The 20,737-nt window shown below is 31.8% G+C and overlaps 1 protein-coding gene across 1 annotated transcript in view; it reads left to right on the top strand.

Moving 5' to 3' along the window:
• Positions 1-20,737, top strand: part of LOC111628093 (ras-related protein Rab6-like) — a 47,837-nt gene that overhangs the window by 7,919 nt on the left and 19,181 nt on the right. The window contains exons 2-4 of the mRNA XM_023371818.1: positions 3,289-3,342; positions 18,038-18,143; positions 19,341-19,452. Of these exons, the coding sequence (XP_023227586.1) occupies positions 3,289-3,342; positions 18,038-18,143; positions 19,341-19,452 (272 nt within the window). The remainder of the gene's footprint in view (positions 1-3,288; positions 3,343-18,037; positions 18,144-19,340; positions 19,453-20,737) is intronic.

The following is a 20,737-nucleotide window of genomic DNA, read 5'->3' on the forward strand; positions in this document are numbered from 1 at the left end:
TATTGAGACACGATTTACCCCTTTTGGTTGATCCTGATTGATTTTGTAAGTAAACTTTCATATTTTTTGCTTGATGAGTAAATTTGTTTGTGTTTTCAACTTGAAAGCTTGAATCAATTCTCACGCCATGGAAGCATTCTTCAACAGCTTTACTGGCACACTCAATACGCTTGGGTTTGTAGCGGCAGTTAGAAGACTTGTGATTTCGACAACTGCAGTATTTGCATTTTGATTCACTTGGATTCGTTTTCTCGAATTTGAATAGAGTTTTGCCTTTTGGATTCCTACAACCATCTTTGTTTTTGAAGTATTTCTTCTTTTTGGCATACATGGCATTGGGTACTGCATTTGTCTTTTTGCCTTTTCAAGATTCGTGTTTTTCGAGGATTTTCTCTTTAAGGGCATCTGGATTTGCCAGATTGTCGCATGATTCAATTGCACAATGAAAGTTTTCATAGGATGGCGAAACGCTATATAATAACATTATAGAGAGAAGATCGTCGTTGATGTTAACATTTAAATCTTGAAGCTTATCGACAGCATCAAAGAATCTGTTGAGATGGTCTCTGGCATCATCAGGCTCATTCATCTTATGTAGTATGAGCTGTTTGAGGAGTGTGGCCTTGCATGCAGGACCTTTAGATTGGTAAATGGATTCCAATTTGTTCCAAATTTCAAAAGCAGTCTTGCATCCCTTGACTTGTTTTAGTTCGTTGGAACTGATTGTAAGAATTAAGTCAGCCTGGGCCTTTGAATCATCTTCGTCCCATGTGGCTGCTTTTTCCTCATCATCAGTGGGTTGTCGGTAGACCCCATTTGCTATTTCCATGTTCCATTTTTAACTAAAATAGCTTTTGTTTGGATTTTTCACGTATCATAGTTATCCTTCTTTAGAGGTTCAATTTTGATTGTAGTCGTCATTATTAAATACAGTAATACCCCGAACTTACGCGATAGGTGGGACCGAGCGATAACCGCGTAAGACGGGGTATAATTTCCCATATAAATACATACAAATAATTTTTAATTGGGGTCGGAGACTAAAGAAAACCTATAATTTAGAAAAAAATGTTTAATAAAATCTTAGATGATACATATGTATAACAAATTATATTTTCACATTAACTTGATTATCACACCATAATTTTAACATTGTTTCCATCTCATGGTAATACCGTGACGTTTGCGAATGACGCTTGAATTTAAAGATTGAGCATTTTTCACAACTTTGAGAATTTTTTTCTTTACCTTTTATAATTATTCTGACCGTCGATTCCGGTAGATCAAACTTCTTTACCAATTCACAAATATTCATTTTTGTATTGCAGTCTTTAATAATGTTAACTTTACATTCTAAAGATAAAGATTTTCTTTTCTTGTTTGATGCAGAAGAATCAGTTCTACTTCGTTTGGATGACATAGTAGAGTCTCTTGAGTCTCTGTAGATATAACAAACACAGAAATAAATAACATAAAATAAATTGTAGCTATACGTCCGAACATGTAAGCTGAACAATAGTGTTTGGGGAGTGAGTAAGCAAGAGTTGCGTGGCGCCCAAACAAAAGACGAATCGACGAGATTTGAAAATCGCATAACTCTGGGTTTGCGTAAGTTGGGGTATTACTGTATTATTGTTAGTGACTGGAAAATTGTTGTATCGTTTTAAATTCAGTGGGTACAGTATCTGTGTACTAGTAATTTCTCACAAAAATGAGTTCCTTTTAAATCCATTGCCATGTTTTTGTTCGTTAGCTGGAAGTTGACTTCTCGATACTTGGTTGTAACTATCGGCATGGAATTTTATAAGAAAGGATTCATACCTTTGCTCTCTGTTGGTTCTTTGAGTTTCATAGCAATCAGATTTGTGGACCGTGAAAAATAGTCCAAAAAAATCACTACATGCTGCAGTTTTGTTAATTACACTTCTTCCTTGGAAATTTTATTTTATTTCTCTTCAGAAGGCTCCTCCTGGGCCCGTAACCTGTTGTAATAAATGCAGGGTGTCACAGTGGAGTAAAGTAAAAAGCAAATTGCTTGGTTTCAACACAGAGTTTAATCTAAGCTGTATATACTACACATACCAAAAGCGAAGGGAGACAAGGCAGAAGGTACAAGAATCTAGTTACATAAACAAAAGTTTAGACGTCATCTGGAATATCCCTAGGAGAGTGTCATGATACTCTCACCAACAACCTGTCCTTGCTTACTAGAAGAGAATTATTCTATTCAAAGTGGAACATTTATTACAGTATTTTTATTGTACACTTTTTATTGTTCATGTCAAAGTGTAAAAAACATCCATTATTGAAAATAGGATTATTTCTTGAGGGTTGTGAGGGTAATTATCAGTTCAGCTCAACAAATTCTGGTAAAAATTTTTGTTTGCTTTATCATGTGAAAATTAACATTTTGACAATGGCATTTTGTCAAGGCAACATCAAAATTTGCTTTATTGGTGTTCATTTTAAGTCATGTCAACTATATAATCATTATTATATGTAATATTTATTACTCTGATTCCTTAACTATTAATTATTAACTCCTCCTTCCTCCTCCTCAAAAAAACTTATATTTACATATTTTTATTTACTTGTATTAATATACTTATGGGGGGCCAGTTTAGTTCAGTTTGCCAAGGCTGGTAAAATTTTCCAGTCTACCACTTACATCCAGTGATTTTAGTGTTATACTATTCTTCTTATTTTAAATATGTACTTCTTAAGAAAAAATGTTTTAATGCTGAAATTGTCAGTTATAATACTGAGATTGTACCTGAGAAACAATATGCCATACACATTTGAAGTCTGATTACATTATTCTTATTGCACTATTTATAATTTTCTTAAAATAATAATTTCTATAACTTAAAATTTTACCTGTCCCTTCAACTTTGAGTTATTCAGAGTTAACAACAATAAGTGAATTTTAGTATACAATAAAACCTTTGCAAACTGGAGTTGCACAGTACTGAATATTTTTTTCCAGTTTGACATGTTTGTTTTGAACATATTTTTTAACATATGAAATCTCTCCATTCAAAAGAACTTTTTACATTTAGATTTCCATTTTATTTAGGTTCAGTTTTGTACAAGTTTTACTGTATGTATGTAAACAGATTTCTGAATTTATGAAAAAACTATAATTATCAGTTCAAATGCATTTCTGATTTTGAGTCATTTTCTACATTTCTATGTATTGTAATTACTTTTTATTTATTTTTTAATTTATAAAATTATTTTTTTGAAATTTATATGATTTATGACTAAATTTAGATTAATTTTTTATAGGCGACAATAGGAATAGATTTTTTATCCAAGACGATGTATCTGGAAGACCGTACTGTAAGTTTTATTAAATATTTTAAGTTTTAATTATATTGCAGTGTAAATTTTCATAGAATTCTTATTTTGTATGTATGTATGTATACAATAATTGTAAACATTAAGTAATAATTATAAACAAAAATTGTGTTCGTAACTTAGCACTTAATAATATGCATTTATAAAATTATTAAATTAGTAATTAATATATACTTTTAAATAAATATATATATATATAAGAGCGAATCTTTAGTATAACAAATAGTTATTATTAGAATAATTTTTTATCAAGCTTTCAATCAGTGAAAGTTTGCAAAATTTTTTTATAAATTTCTGTAATTTCAGGCAGATAATCCAAGGGTTATTTGTGTTTGAAAGATAATTTAAAGGGGGTTGCAGAGTATGCAAAGGGATGGGTTAAATGCTAATTCTAAATTTCGATTAGAAGTTAAAGTTGATTCAAACTATACAACTGGCTAGTGGCAGGCAACTAATTCATCAGACTGACAATTCCTGTTTGCATGAAATGACACCAATTGTTTAACTATACTCTCCACTGTTTTTACAACCCTGACCAATTTTGATGGCTTTAAGATTTAAATTTTTAATAAATGCGTCCAAATGAAAATAAATAAATAAAAAATAAGAAAATACTTGATTTATGTTACAGGTTAATCTTCAGTCTAATACAGAATACAAGAAGTTTATTTTATTATAATTATTGGACAAATGAAGTTAGTCATAAAAATAAAAATAAATTGTATTTATTTGTTTTTACACTTTTGTATTTACATAATTGGGACAGTTCATAAACATTTTCAATCAAATTACAGGAGTGGCCAATGAATATAGGGATAAATTTAATATTTTAGAGGAATTTCTCAATAGCCATTTCCTGTTAAAGTTAAGTACCATTCCCCATACACACAAGGCATCTTCAAATGCATATTATTGAAGACAATACACAAGCCTGCACTTGTGTGTATATGCCATTGTACTAAGCTATTGTGTTTGCTATTGCATTCTCATATTGAAAGTTATTTAATTTTTAAATTTTATTCAAATGTTAGTTTAACCTTTATTTAGTCAGAGATCGGTCTTTCTGGCAGAAGAAGCAGAAAGGGGAAATTTAAAAGACTAGTTTGAACCACCAGTAGGATCCTCAGATCAGAAACAGTGACATGGAAAAAAATAGAAATCACATTTTATTATTAGCAGCAGCAAACAGTTTTATATACTTCTGTGTAACTTGTACAACATAACAGATATGGCACACTTAATAAAGGCACATTTTTAGAGAGTCTTTATTGACAAGTGAACTTTATACTGTTTAGCTATGTTATGGAACATTGATCTGATCAAAAGAAAATAAGTTACTTGAGGAGTCAACATATATTAAAAACAGTAAAGATGTTTGTGACCAGATAGTATATTTTGGGGCAGCTTGTTGGCTAGTAGGGAAAGCCATGCTTCAGATGGTACTGACTGCAGTCTCTGTCAGTTGAAGGCCCACACAGAACTACAGTAGGTCCACAAGATGAACAGTACCATCTAGCTTTTTGTTGTTTCTTCCTGATATGGCAACAAATGATGCATTTCTTTTGTACATGCTGATGTGTGTTATCAGATGATACTGCTTTGAATACTTGGCTTACAGGTTGTTGTATAGGTTCCTCCAGAATGAATACTGGAATGTCTACACCTTATCAGTCAAGCATTCTTCACCAAAAGCACAGTAAAACCCTTTTATACAATCATTGCTAATTTAGACCTACTGTGATGTGTCAGCTGCTGTGATTTGTCTGTGTGACTGTTTTTGTTTCATTATTAAATTTCCATTATTTAATTAATATTTGTGGCATAGAAAGAGTGTAATTACAGTAAAGAAATGCCAACCAACATTATTTCTTGCACTTTCTATATGCACATGGACAAGTTTTATTGCACACACATTCACATGTGTGGTTTTATCATCTACATATCAATATACAAAGCACCTGTACTGTTCTGTACAGAAATGACTGTTCCCAAGCATCTAGTGGTGTTACAGTTCAAAGTTGTCTTTTGACCAAAAATTATCATTGTTCCAGTCAAAATAGGTAGCTGAATACTTATATGTGTGCTGGAATAATTGTTGGCTACTGCCATCTTTGTTTGTGTTGGGCCTGCCAAATAATGAATTTCATTGCTTCACTATGATTGCATGTTACAGGAGCCTAAAGTTAGGGCCTATTCATAGGACCACTGATCTTTCAGGTATGCCACTGACAAAATAATCATTAATTAATGTAAAATGGGATTTCATACACAAGAAACTTTTTCTTTCCAGAAAACATATAAATAGAAAAACAAACATTTTTGGTCTGATTTATAGGCCTGTGTGAGATCCAGGTCTGTAAGACTTTGCCCACTGTCTCTGATGGCTATATTTGTACTATTAAAGGGGAGACTAGAAGATTGTAAAATCTTCATCTCCAGTCAGGTCCTTACACCAGCTAAAAATTATGCATTTAGCTTGCAATTCTACATACCAGCAGTTTAACGTCTGAGTGGTGACATTTAAATTTTACTTGGAGGGGTCAATCAAGTGGTGGAGAGGTCATGTCAATTCAGGAGAATGGAGGGAGGACGAATCCTGTTTATAACTAAACTATTTATTTTACGGTATTATATGGTAATTGCTCAAGTACCAAATATAGGAGCATGGCAAGCAATTCTTAAATCTACATCTGCATTAGCTATGATTTGCAATTGATTTGGTTTTGTGACTCTATTTGTTGCAGCCTTTCCTCTAGCCCCATTATTTGCCTTATTAAATACTATTTATTTATATATTCAAGCATAGAAGCTATCTATATAACACAGCAGATATATATGGCAGATATATAACAGGGTATTTGAAACTAAGATATAACTCGACTATATCAGGGCTAACACTTTGCTAAGGAGAGAGCTTACAAAAGTTCATATTACCTGGAGCTTTGTGAGAGACTTCTACTGTCAAGACCTTTACATCTTGGGTGGAGGGAATGATTGTGGCATGGCTGTTAGGATGACTAAAAGCAGCCTTGACAAATGGTACTGTCCCCTTATATAGAAAATATGCCAGACAATCGGGTTTGTTCCCAATGAGGTTATATTCGGACCAGCTGTCGATTTAGCAGGAACTTTGTGAGATTCTAGCCAGGGGTATGAAGTAGTTTATTACTCTTGTATCACTTACTCGGCGTCTATTCGTTGAGAATAATCCTCAGTTGTCAAAAAGAATGGCTTTTCCTAATTCAAGGAAAATCGGAGGGACTTACAGTTAGAATAAATTTAAAGCAGAATTTGGTGATGGCGAATTTGCCTTCTTTCTCGTCAGGTTCCCGACACCAGTTATCATATTTAGATGCGCGGATTAACATGCGTGTGGGGATAATATGGATGTGATTCAGATACCAAATAAGAAACATTTCTTTAACAAGTAATAAAAGATTTAATAAAATAAAAGTAAATAAAATTACACAAATGGAATTATTCAAAAATAAAATTAAGCGAATGAGAGACAATGGATTGATTAAATATACGTTTCGAGAGAGAGAGAGCTCACAATTTCATTTATAATCACACTACCTCAAAGTTTACTTTGTCTTTATGTTCATCTGTATTCAATGATCCTACTTCGTTGCATGGAGAGGTCTTGATTTTACACAATATTAAAAGTTTCTTCTTTTCTCCTCTATTAACTCATTATTATACTCGATTGGATACAACTAACGACTTTGTGGAGCAAATATGGACTACGTCCGTCTTCTCTGAGATCCTTTTCGTACTGTGGATGCTTATGAGCCTCCACTATCTCTGAGGAGAGAACAGTTGTCTCTTTTTTATTATATAAAACAAAAATCTCTTACTAAACCTTCAGTTGATTGTACAGTATTAGATGCTCAGCTGAATAGGTTATTTGAAGCTCGTCCAAATAGTGTCCCTATATTCGCCATAAGAATGGAGAATGTGAGCAGCACGATTGACCTGAACACAGGCAACATTTCACAGCTAGAGGTCTGTAGTATATCACCTTGGTCAACTCCTGTGATAAATGTTGACCTTAGCTTAATGCAATTTCCTAAGGAATCCACCCTACGTCTACAGACAGCACTTTGCAGAAATTCAACACCGTGACAGGAATTTAATTCCTATTTATACAGATGGATCTAAATCTGGTGGTTACATTGGCTCAGCCTTCGTCTGCCAGGATGAAATCATGGCAGAACAAATTGCATTGAATTCTTCCATCTTTTCTGCAGAGTTGCATGCTATTTATTTAGCTTTAAAGTATATAAATAGAAAAGGTCATCATTGCTGTGTTATTTACACTGACTCAGTTAGTGCACTTCAGGCTTTGATCTCATGTGAACCTAGTTCTCACTCCATAGTGATTAAAATTCGTAAACTGTTTTGCCATCTTATTGCGAGTAATTTCTTTGTAAAATTTTGTTGGGTCCCAGGCCATGTAGGTATAAAAGGAAATGAAGAAGCTGACACAGCTGCAAAGGCAGCTAGTCCTTCACAGCATACAATGCATATTGAAGGAGGTGATTTGAAGCTGGTTGTTAAAAAACAACTAGCAGAGAGATGGCAAAATGTGTGGAACTCACAAGTCCACAATAAACTATACGAGATCAAACCTACGATAGAAAATTGGATATGCAACAAACAGTATGACAGGAGATCTGAAGTTATTCTTAGTCGTTTGAGAATTGGGCATACCCGATTGACTCATCAGTACCTTTTGAAGGGTGAAGACCAGCCAGTATGTGAGTATTGCAACTGCTTTCTAAGTGTAAAACACATACTTTGCCACTGCACTGCTCTCGATCAAAGTCGTAGACAGCATTTCGGAAATGCAAGTTTGAGAGAGATTTTGGGCCAGAGGCCAAATCTGGACAACATAGTGGACTTTCTGAAAGTCAATAATATGTATAGAGATATTTGATTACTTATTTATTTACTTATTTTAGAGTTTTATTTACCTTGTTTTTGCTTAGTTATCTTTTTGTATACAGTCGACCCCCCCCCTATAAGATAGAGATACGTTCCATTCTTTAGGAATCCGATTTCTTACGAATCTTTCCAATCACAACCCGACACGTATCAAGTTTATGGACTACGGCTGCTTGAAAGATTTTCTTCCATAAAATTAATCGATTCTAGACTAATCCGACTCAACATTTCCAAAACACGTATATATTTTTTGGAAATAATCTGTATAAACTACGCTATAAATAAAAAATTGTAGGATTACTTATCGAGTGTCACTATTTGATATCGCCATTGCTCAACATTGTTTTCGTCGCGGAACAGCTCACCAAACCGCAGCCGATTTCTAATAACTTATTTTTCTGCTAATAGTTCCTTGAACTTCGGAGACATCATTAATATAAATAATTTTAATCGCCATTGAATAAGAAATGTTTCTTTCACAAGAAATGTATAAAATTACAGTACTGTATTAGACTTACGGTACCTAATTTACATACTGACAGACGATAGTTAGTGTAAAAATCTCCGTAGCGTGGCGCCACGCTAGACGGCGGAAATTATATATTTAATTATAACAAAGTTACAATAAGTTAATATATAATTATATATACAGTACCTAATTTATATATAATTAATATATAATTATATGTACAGTACCTAATTTATATATAATTTATATAATACTGTCCAGACGATAGAAATCTCTCCGTAGCGTGGCGCTACGGACGGCGGGAAAGTAGTTCGGCTGCCCGATGACGTTTGAGGTGTTTATAGGGAACTTTTACTATTTTTTACGGATACCGGTAGCAATTTTTTCGTAGTTTTATAGGAATTGCAATTATAGGGACCATAATTATAGGGGGGTCGACTGTATATTTGTTGTTTTTTATTTATTTATTTATCTAATAATGTGTGATGATTAAAAATTTTCACCATTTGTCCTGGCACAGCTTAGCCTACATGGCTCTTGTGCCAAAAAACTAAAACAAACCAACCAACCATCCTTTTTGTACTCCTAACTAAAGGCGTTGGCCTTAGGGAGCGAATATGGGATACCTCCTTTCCCTATGAGATCTTTCGATGTACTCCTCGAATCATGCAGATCTTTGACTATATCTCATGATTTGTGACCAATCAGCTTATTTGTCTTCACTCACGTGAACGGATGAAAAGGGGAATTATGGAGGGGTCGACAATTCCCATGGTGGTGAGGTTTGTGATAGATAAGTGGAAAACAAAAAGATGTGTCTACTTCCATTAAAGGAAATGGCTCTTTTATCAGTTTTCCCACATTAGAAAAATGATATTTTCACACCAAAATGAAATAATATTTTGCTTTATAATTTTAACGTTATATTTAAATTGTTAATTAGACCGAGAGTAATTCGGATCTCACAAACTTCAACATTCACTGAATCAAAGGAAATGTAAAAGATGTCAAAGTTGATAAAATTTTCTTTCCTGCTTTCCCACAGTTATAAAATAAATTAACCTTTCTATTAAATTTTGTAATTCTTTTAACATTTAATTTTTGTATTAAACGTTGTATTTATTTTATTCTTGATACCCCAGGTTCTCACACCTGCATGAGGTTCACTAACATTCTTAATAAAAATTCTTTTTTGGAATGTTGAAATGTTAAATTGAAATTAATTTTTCAAATATACGAAAACATTTTTTAAAAACATTACATCCATATATTAATACTTGTCTCTTAAATTAACAATAAAATAACTGATTTTTATGAAAGTATTATTAAAACATTAAGTCATTATTTTTTTACCACAGGTGTGGATGGTCATAAAATGACTGCCAGGCTGCTGATAATGATTTACAATCTTTATGATTAATACAGTTCTTTTTTAATGTAACTTTGGAAATTTCTAGAATTTCCAGAATGCTCATGTTGTTTGTTGAAGCTGTAGTTATATTTTGTCAAATTTGATTCTCACCAAATCAAAAACTTCAGACTAGGAGGCATTAAAGAGAATTAAGAGAAATATTTTAATCTTGCAAGCGCTTTCAATGTAAATATGTACGTCGTTTTCAGGCAATTCAAAATTGAACAGAGAATTTGAACAGAACATTTAAATTTAAGCATTAATGATATTAGCCATTTTTGGAATATAACTATTAAAATAAGATTTAAATCTTAGAATTAAAAACATTTAAAATTGGTGTGCATGCATTTAAAACAAATAAACCCCGATTGGAACGGCTATTAACTAGGATCATTGAAATTAAGAAGCCTTTTTTGTAAACGCGAAAAATTGGCGCGCATGCACCTTAACACGCATAACATAAGAGCCAATTAGAATGGCTATTAAGAACAAGTAAATTTTAGACATTAAATTAAAAACATTTTGTAAATACATATAAAATTTTGGCATGCATGCACCTTAATAAAGACAGCATAGAAGCCGATTGGAATAGAGCCATAAGTGCTAGTTTACATTAAAATTTAAATATAAAAGTGCGGGACATACTTTAAAATACATAAAACACATGTAAGGTATGAAGACGCACGTAAAGAGGCCAATGCGTATGTGCCTTGAACCACATAGGAGGTGAGGGAAATGAGTATAAAATTATTGTTGATTTTTTAAATGCCCGTATAAATTAATCCAGACGTCCGGTAAGTTGAGGATAGGGGAGTTGCACGGGGAGAGCAGTTTTGTGAAAAAAGCCTCCCAAATATATAGCAAGCTCCTTTCATCACAGCATTCGAGTATTGCCACCCGATTCCAAAGCGCTATTTGATGTTGTTGTATCACCAATTTGGAAGTTCAGTGTCACAAGTGCCACGTGCCCTTAGTGTTCGTGTTCGGATGCGGCCGGCGTTCTGGTTGTGGTTGTTGTTTCTTTCTCCTAGGTGTTTCGTTCTGATGTTTGTTTCTGTATTGTATTTGTGTGGGTGTGAGTATGCTGGTTGTTTGTGTTTGTGTATCTTAATGTTCGTTTTCGTTGGCACTTGTGACACTGAACTTCCAAATTGGTGATACAACAACATCACATAGCGCTTTGGAATCGGGTGGCAATACTCGAATGCTGTGATGAAAGGAGCTTGCTATATATTTGGGAGGCTTTTTTCACAAAACTGCTCTCCCCGTGCAACTCCCCTATCCTCAACTTACCGGACGTCTGGATTAATTTATACGGGCATTTAAAAAATCAACAATAATTTTATACTCATTTCCCTCACCTCCTATGTGGTTCAAGGCACATACGCATTGGCCTCTTTACGTGTGTCTTCATACCTTACATGTGTTTTATGTATTTTAAAGTATGTCCCGCACTTTTATATTTAAATTTTAATGTAAACTAGCACTTATGGCTCTATTCCAATCGGCTTCTATGCTGTCTTTATTAAGGTGCATGCATGCCAAAATTTTATATGTATTTACAAAATGTTTTTAATTTAATGTCTAAAATTTACTTGTTCTTAATAGCCATTCTAATTGGCTCTTATGTTATGCGTGTTAAGGTGCATGCGCGCCAATTTTTCGCGTTTACAAAAAAGGCTTCTTAATTTCAATGATCCTAGTTAATAGCCGTTCCAATCGGGGTTTATTTGTTTTAAATGCATGCACACCAATTTTAAATGTTTTTAATTCTAAGATTTAAATCTTATTTTAATAGTTATATTCCAAAAATGGCTAATATCATTAATGCTTAAATTTAAATGTTCTGTTCAAATTCTCTGTTCAATTTTGAATTGCCTGAAAACGACGTACATATTTACATTGAAAGCGCTTGCAAGATTAAAATATTTCTCTTAATTCTCTTTAACGCCTCCTAGTCTGAAGTTTTTGATTGAGTTATCTGTTGGCGTGACATCCAAGCCAAGTATTTAATACACCTAACAAGATTGGTTCTCACTCCCTGGTTCCCTGGTGTATAAGGTTACACATAACAAGTTTATCCTTTTCAATGTTGTATTGATGCTCTTTGATTCTTTTGTTGATGGATCTATCTGTAGTGCTGATATAAAGTAAACTCCCGATTATCCAAGCTAATGGTGGGGAGNCGGTGGCACTTGTGACACTGAACTTCCAAATTGGTGATACAACAACATCAAATAGCGCTTTGGAATCGGGTGGCAATACTCGAATGCTGTGATGAAAGGAGCTTGCTATATATTTGGGAGGCTTTTTTCACAAAACTGCTCTCCCCGTGCAACTCCCCTATCCTCAACTTACCGGACGTCTGGATTAATTTATACGGGCATTTAAAAAATCAACAATAATTTTATACTCATTTCCCTCACCTCCTATGTGGTTCAAGGCACATACGCATTGGCCTCTTTACGTGTGTCTTCATACCTTACATGTGTTTTATGTATTTTAAAGTATGTCCCGCACTTTTATATTTAAATTTTAATGTAAACTAGCACTTATGGCTCTATTCCAATCGGCTTCTATGCTGTCTTTATTAAGGTGCATGCATGCCAAAATTTTATATGTATTTACAAAATGTTTTTAATTTAATGTCTAAAATTTACTTGTTCTTAATAGCCATTCTAATTGGCTCTTATGTTATGCGTGTTAAGGTGCATGCGCGCCAATTTTTCGCGTTTACAAAAAAGGCTTCTTAATTTCAATGATCCTAGTTAATAGCCGTTCCAATCGGGGTTTATTTGTTTTAAATGCATGCACACCAATTTTAAATGTTTTTAATTCTAAGATTTAAATCTTATTTTAATAGTTATATTCCAAAAATGGCTAATATCATTAATGCTTAAATTTAAATGTTCTGTTCAAATTCTCTGTTCAATTTTGAATTGCCTGAAAACGACGTACATATTTACATTGAAAGCGCTTGCAAGATTAAAATATTTCTCTTAATTCTCTTTAACGCCTCCTAGTCTGAAGTTTTTGATTGAGTTATCTGTTGGCGTGACATCCAAGCCAAGTATTTAATACACCTAACAAGATTGGTTCTCACTCCCTGGTTCCCTGGTGTATAAGGTTACACATAACAAGTTTATCCTTTTCAATGTTGTATTGATGCTCTTTGATTCTTTTGTTGATGGATCTATCTGTAGTGCTGATATAAAGTAAACTCCCGATTATCCAAGCTAATGGTGGGGAGAGGTGGCACGGATAATTCGAACTATAATTATTTATTTCTAAAATACAACATGTAGATTCGCCTTTTTCAAATTTTTTAATTAATGTTAGTTTTTATTTTATAGTAAGTACGACTTTCTTTTGATTATTAGGCATTTTAAGGGTACTTATCTGAAAATTACAAAAAAACATCTTATTTTACATAATTTTACACTAAAAGTATTTGTAGGAGAGTTATATCAAATCTTAAATTGTAATATGTATTATAACATGCAACTAAATGAAACTTTGTATAAATGTACTCACTATCGTTTTCTCGTCCGAAAAGAAACATCCCGCGTGAAAGAAGCAGCCTAACTAAAACCAGTCCAGCTGATTTCAGATACCCTCACCACCTGCTTCAAACATCTAAATACAAACATGTGCACACTTATAGGATGCATAAACATGAAAGCAAGCAACTATTTAAAAAATACGTACACACACAATTATTTTTTTAAAAATTAAATTCATGCACAGATAATCTGCACACTGATAGTTGGGAGTTTACGATATATTAGTTCACAATCAAATCTTCCATCTGTGATAAAAATATAGGATTCTCCTGGGCTCCAATTTAAATTTATTCGATCTTTCCCATTGAATAATAATTGGTATAACATGCTATTACATTTATAGGTGATCTTTGCATCCACATTCTTTGCAATTTCTTCATATATTGATCTGAGTCTTGTATAGAAGTTAACTACTCTATATTTGGACTCAGCTGGAGTATGTCGTGTTTGTATGGTGCTATTAAGCTGTGATTGTAATTCTGTTTGTTGTATGTAATTTTGCACTAAATTATGCACCAGGTTTTTAGAGTAACCATGAGAAATTGTCACTTTTTCAATGTGTTTGAGTTCTTTATTTGTCTAACATATTAGTGCAATGCATAATTGCCTGTCTCATTAAAACCCTAAAGGCTGCTATTTTGTATGAGAACAGGTCATTGGAACACACTGATATAAAGAATAGAAGATACTCCTGTTTATAGTAAACACTAGTGGTAATGCATTACCACTAGTGTTTACTATAAACCAGAGGTTGATGCAGTAATAACATTCTTAGATTTGAACATACATAGATTCCCTGAAGGGCTACTGTTCTCCAGTAGCCCTTCAGGGAATCTATGTATGTATGTTCAGTTTTCTATAAACGCAATAAGGTGCCTCATATCATCTCTGTAGACACTTTCCAACCTTTGCAATATGTTGATGCTGCTATTACTGCCCTCATTAGACGAGCATTCTTATTACTGTCAACACAATCACTTGTAAGCATTGAGTTAAACATTCATCAGTTTGGCAGAACTTAGCATTGTTTTTCACATGCTAAGTTCACACCTGTACATAATATGCTCAAGGAATCTCTATTTCCAAGTATAACACTGTGTAACAAGAGGGAGGGGTCAGTAGTTCAACTGCCATTACTGTACCTCAGACCCCTTTCCATATGCATTTGACATATATTCAGACAACACAACTTTTTCTTGCCTTTATCTCTGCTACTGAATTTGTGCAGATTCATCTGCAATGATCAGGACAAATTCTTCACCTTTGGAAAATAGGGACTCTATGCTGTACAGTACCATTGGAGAATCCTGTAATGGGGTGAACACAAGGTGCATTGGGGTTACAACACAAATGCTTGCTAGCCACCTAACTCAGTACCAGGATGATGATGTGAAAGGAAATCATACCATGGAGCTTGCAAAAAAAGTGCTCAAACAGAACTACAATTCATTGTGGACTCAAACATAACTAATCAAACACTTCAGTGACCAGAAACTTGTTTTTATATGGGAATCTCTCCTTATGACAAACTTAGAATCATGCAACACTCCCATGGTTGATCTGTCCTTTAAAGGTGTGATGCATGGATCACACCTTTAATGTGGATCCATGTATGCACTGCATGATGTTACATCTAGCATAATTGAATCTTGAACATACTTATAATGGTTTATTAATTTAAATTTAAATAGTGTGTGTTCCATTTGCATTATAACACTGTTTAAATTTCATTCACTTGAAGATGAGGAACAAAGTTCATTGAAAGTGCTAGGAAAAATAAAAATCTAATAACACTGCATTCAGTGTGTTTTTATTTTCTTTTCAATGAGAATAAGGTAAAACATGTTGTCAACTTACTTTGCAGGAATTGTGGAATAGTTAATACCAGTATTGAATATTCAAGAACTAGTTGATTAACATTGTTAGTAATTAGAGATTGATGTTAATGATAGAGTATTAAAATTGTTCAAAGTCCTAATAATAAAATTTATATCTATGTAATAAGTGACATCACACAGTTACATTATAAAAATGAATGTATGTACTCATATAAAATTATTTAATAAATTTTTATTTTTGAAAAAGTTACTTATTTTGCTTTGTTTTACACTAATATTGACAGCTCAATAGTAGGGTCTACAGATCACTGACAGTCATAATAGATAAAAACTTCATAATTTTTGGAATTAGTGCACACTGAAGCATGGGTATCTGCAGAATGAAACAAATGGATCACTTGCCCCCTTCCTGAGATTGAATAAAAAAATCTATGAATGAAATGTTTTAAAAGAATCATAAATTCTCAAATTGACAACAAATTGTCAAGTGATTTGTTTCATTAATAAACTACTTGACAATATATTGACAAATGAGTGCAAAAGGATTTAAACACCAGTAACATAATTTTAGTGAAAACATCAAATGAACATTTTCAGCCTTATCCAAGGTCTACTTCAGGTTTTTAGAAAACAAATTCCAAAATGTGATTAACTTCAGTAGTTAGAAAAGAAGATAGTTTTAATCATCCTCATGGTAAGCATGAGTTATAGTTAGAGTCTCAATCCAATCCAATTCTTTTGTTCCAGCAATTCTAAATTAAAATTTTTAGAACTTTATTTATCGCTTAATTTGCTTTAAATATTAAAAACAAATAGCAACTTATTTTGTGCTATACCTTGTTAGTTATGTTTTAGATCAGGGGTGGCTAACCTTTTCATAAGGCGGGCCAAATTTTAGAAATAATATTTCCTGCCGAGCCACACATCTAATTTATTTTTTATTTTTTAATTAAAGTAAACAAGCAAGTGTGCTACATTAATATGTAAATTTTCGACTACAAATTCGTATCTTTTATTATCAGGACTTATTATACTGGTTTTACAGATAATATTACAAAGATTAACAGAAAACAATTTTTATTTTATTTCGTATACCTGTATACGAAATAAAATAGGTAATTCGTGTACAGGTATAAGAAATAAAATAAAAATTGTTTTCTGTTAATCTTTGTAATATTATCTGTAAAACCAGTATAATAAGTCCTGATAATAGAAGATACGAATTTATAGTCGAAAATTTACATATTAATAAGGAAAAAGGACATTGAGGCAATTTAATTAAAGCAAGTGTGCTACAGCTTCAACCACATCGTCACTTCCCAGTAGGTGAGATCGTGGTCAAACACTTTAATGTAAATGTAAATGGTTTAATGTAAAAAAACATAAAAAATAGGTATATTTATTTTTTTGAAGAAAATAAAACATAACTGAGAATCAAACATATTTATTAGACAATTTTAAAATATTTAAGAGTGAGACATCTGACTTTGTTTTACAGAACTAAATGCATCAAAATTGATCTCCATTGATGTTGTCGCTACATGCAAACAGTTTTCCAAATGAACATCGGTAATTCGATCTCACTTGTGATTTGGTGTACTTCATGCGACTAAAAAGCTGTTCACACGCATAAGTGTTTCCACGTAGTGAAACCATCAACAGAGCATGTTTGTAAAACGCAGGATATTTATCCTTGTCCAAATATGTTTCATAGAACTCTTACCAACAAACCAACTTGACGAAATTTCTCTAACGTTTCAGGGTTTACTTACTTATAGAATAGATATAGTAGACAGGATACTTGGTTAAAGTAGTTTGAACTGTAATTATAAATATGTTAAATATGTATTTTAACGTCAATTGCAAAGTCTCTCCAGATGCATTGGCAATAATAAAACGAAACTACAGAATAACACGGAACTTTGTCAAGCTGGACTGAAAGTAGTTATGAGTATGAGCCCGATAGTATTGTGAGCTTCCCGAAGACGCCGAAGACTACAGAACATATATAGCTGAAGTTGAAGTCTCATATTAAATTTTATCAACACCTAGTGTCGGACAAAAAACTAAGTAACCTTGAGTGTCAAATAGCAGGATATTTGAAATAGCTAAAAATCTATGAATTTTTCCAAAAATGAGACTATTTCAAATTTCTCTTAGCTATAATTTAAAAATACATGATACGAATAACTCATGACATAATGTTCTTTTGGTGATATGTACAATAAAGTTAACATTTACGTTCATTTGACCTAGGTCTGCAGGCCGCAATATGACTCCAGGCAGGCCGCATGCGGCCTGCGGGCCTCGTGTTGGCCACCCCTGTTTTAGATATTTTTAGTAAATTCAAACAAGGAATATGAAAGAAAAATTTAAATAAACAAAATTATTAAATTTTATCAATTATCAAATAATTTTATTCTAAAATTATTTGCTTTATTTTAATTAGGTTCGTTTGCAGTTATGGGATACTGCTGGACAAGAAAGATTTCGCAGTCTCATTCCTAGTTACATTCGAGATTCTACAGTTGCAGTTGTTGTTTATGATATCACAAGTAAGTTGATTACATATTTTAAAGTATATTTTGAAGGTGTTTGTATTATCATGATAACTCAATTGTATTGTTAAGTTTAATAAATTTTTAAATGTTTAGAAAACTATTCATATTATTAAATAATAATATAAAATATTAAGATTAGATTTTATGTTTTANAGATATAGTTATAGGAATTTCTTATTTAGTGGGGTATGGCTAGAATGAATGTAATTGGTTCTAGAATCTTGTTCATTTTAGCATACATTGAAATATATTTAGGTGTAATCTGTTCTAAGTCCACTGGCTAGAGCAAAGGTACTATTTAACATAATCATTTAAACATGGAAAATATAAAACAAAATCAAAAATGCATGTAAAAATAATATATAAAATTAATTTATTTAACTTTATAGACTATACATGTAAGTTTCAATCTGTTATGTGATATTACAGTATGGACTGCTTAATCTAGGGATCCCTTAGTAACCTGTGCATTGTTTATTTCTTCCTTATTTTTTAAAATTACACTGATCATTGATTTAGCCATATTGTATTCAGCACTCAGATCTCCTACACTTTTCCCATTTTCTTGCTTGTAAATTATTTTTTTCTTAATGTTTAAGTTAATTAGCACTCTCATTCTGTTTTGTTGGCTTACGGCTAAAATTATATAGCAGAATGATTTTAAAAAATGTAGCTTTATTGTTAAAGATACAAGTAAACAGATATTTGAACTTTACAAACTATAATAAAAACAATGAATATTGCTCTGATCAAGGTGGGAAAACCTGGATATGTCACACATGTGCATGATTTGTAGACTACATTCATTGTAGCATACCCCACTGCATTTTCATTATTATTATTAAATAAAAAAAGAATAAAAACAACTTCATCTTAGAAGAATAAAATATTGTGAACTTTTTTAATTAATTGGACTAAAACTAAAAGAATAATCTTTATACTTCAATAAATATAAAAACTAAAAATACAGTGTATATGCATAAATAACATATTAATGCATGGCTATATTAAATATATGCATTATATTTTCTTATAATTATCCTTTTTTATATAAAAGTTAACTCATTTGTGTAACTACTAACTTTAGTGCAATAATGAATTTTAAGTATTCATCAAAAATTTTTCATTCAGCTATCTTCATTGAAATAATCAAAATATTATAGTGCTTAATTATTAATAATAATTTTTTAGATGCTAATTCATTTCATCAGACTTCCAAATGGATAGATGATGTCAGGACTGAACGTGGAAATGATGTGATAATAATGTTAGTAGGGAATAAGACTGACTTAACAGACAAGAGGTAATTCTAAATTATACCATATTTCTTTTCATTAGTTGGCATACTGGTTTAAAGTAATCAACTTAGCATGCTGAGAAATCTTTAATATTCATTACCTGTATCAATTGGGCAAAACCTAATTATAATGTAAGCATATTTAGACTTTAAAGAAAATATTCAATATTTTATTTGCAATTTAATAAATTTCAAAACAGTTTTAAATTATTTATAATAGTATTTCCCAACCTTTTTAGATTAATAACACACTTTGAATTTAACTAGATTCTTGCAGCATACTTTAATTTTTAAAATAAAATATTTAAAATTCTTTTCTAATTAAAAATTTGTCCATTTTATTCCTGCTTAAAATTTAAAATAAATTACAATTGATTTTAAAAAATTTTGATAATGAAGAAGATAAACTTACTAAGACAAAAACTCACAATTTACAAATATACTATAAAAATAAAACAGTTATTTGAATCAATGCATAAAGCACTAGTATCAACCTTTAAGCTGCAATGCATATAGAAGCTGCAAAGAGTATGCATAGACACATGCAACTTCTGTGAGATGCTGCAAATTTTGCAACAATAGGCATTTTAGTGAATATCTTTGGTTGGCTTGTAGTAAAAAGATGAAAGATACAAAATATTAAAAAACAGCTTATTCAAAATTTTAAAGTATTTAGTATTTCCACAACATACCTGCAGCACTCTCATGACACACAATTGTGTCACAGTACACAGATTGGGAAACACTGATCTATAATAATTCCATTTATACTTTATAGCTATATTATATATTTAATGCAGATCTTTGTAAACTATTTCAAATTCATTTAAAATGATTTACTTTTCCAATTCTGTTATATATATATATATATAACAGAAGGAAAATATGGCAATCAGTCAAAAGTTGGTGGTGAGTTTGCACCTGGCCATGTGAAGTTTTCTTCATGTTTATAACACTTAAATAGGGACCAGTTTTCCAGAGAAAGTCCTCCTATTAAAATTGAAATTTTATTTATACTGTATATAGTTACAATTATAATCTGCGATTAAACATTATTCTCAAATAATATATGAAGTATTTAATTTTTCAACGATTTGTGATTACTAATAAGTTAGATAACTTTTATCCAAATTCTGATCTTACTTTTCTTTTATCCAATTTTCAAATTGGATTTTAAAAAATATTGTAGACAAAACATCTGAAAATAGATCATTTAAATTTATGTATGTATTGAATCTGACAAAATTCAATAATTAATAAATTAAAAGATGTTAATGTAATGAAACATAAC

This window comes from Centruroides sculpturatus, unplaced genomic scaffold (assembly GCF_000671375.1).
Source record: "Centruroides sculpturatus isolate CEXI.00-Female unplaced genomic scaffold, Cexi_2.0 scaffold432, whole genome shotgun sequence".
Classification (NCBI taxonomy): Eukaryota; Metazoa; Arthropoda; class Arachnida; order Scorpiones; family Buthidae; genus Centruroides; species Centruroides sculpturatus.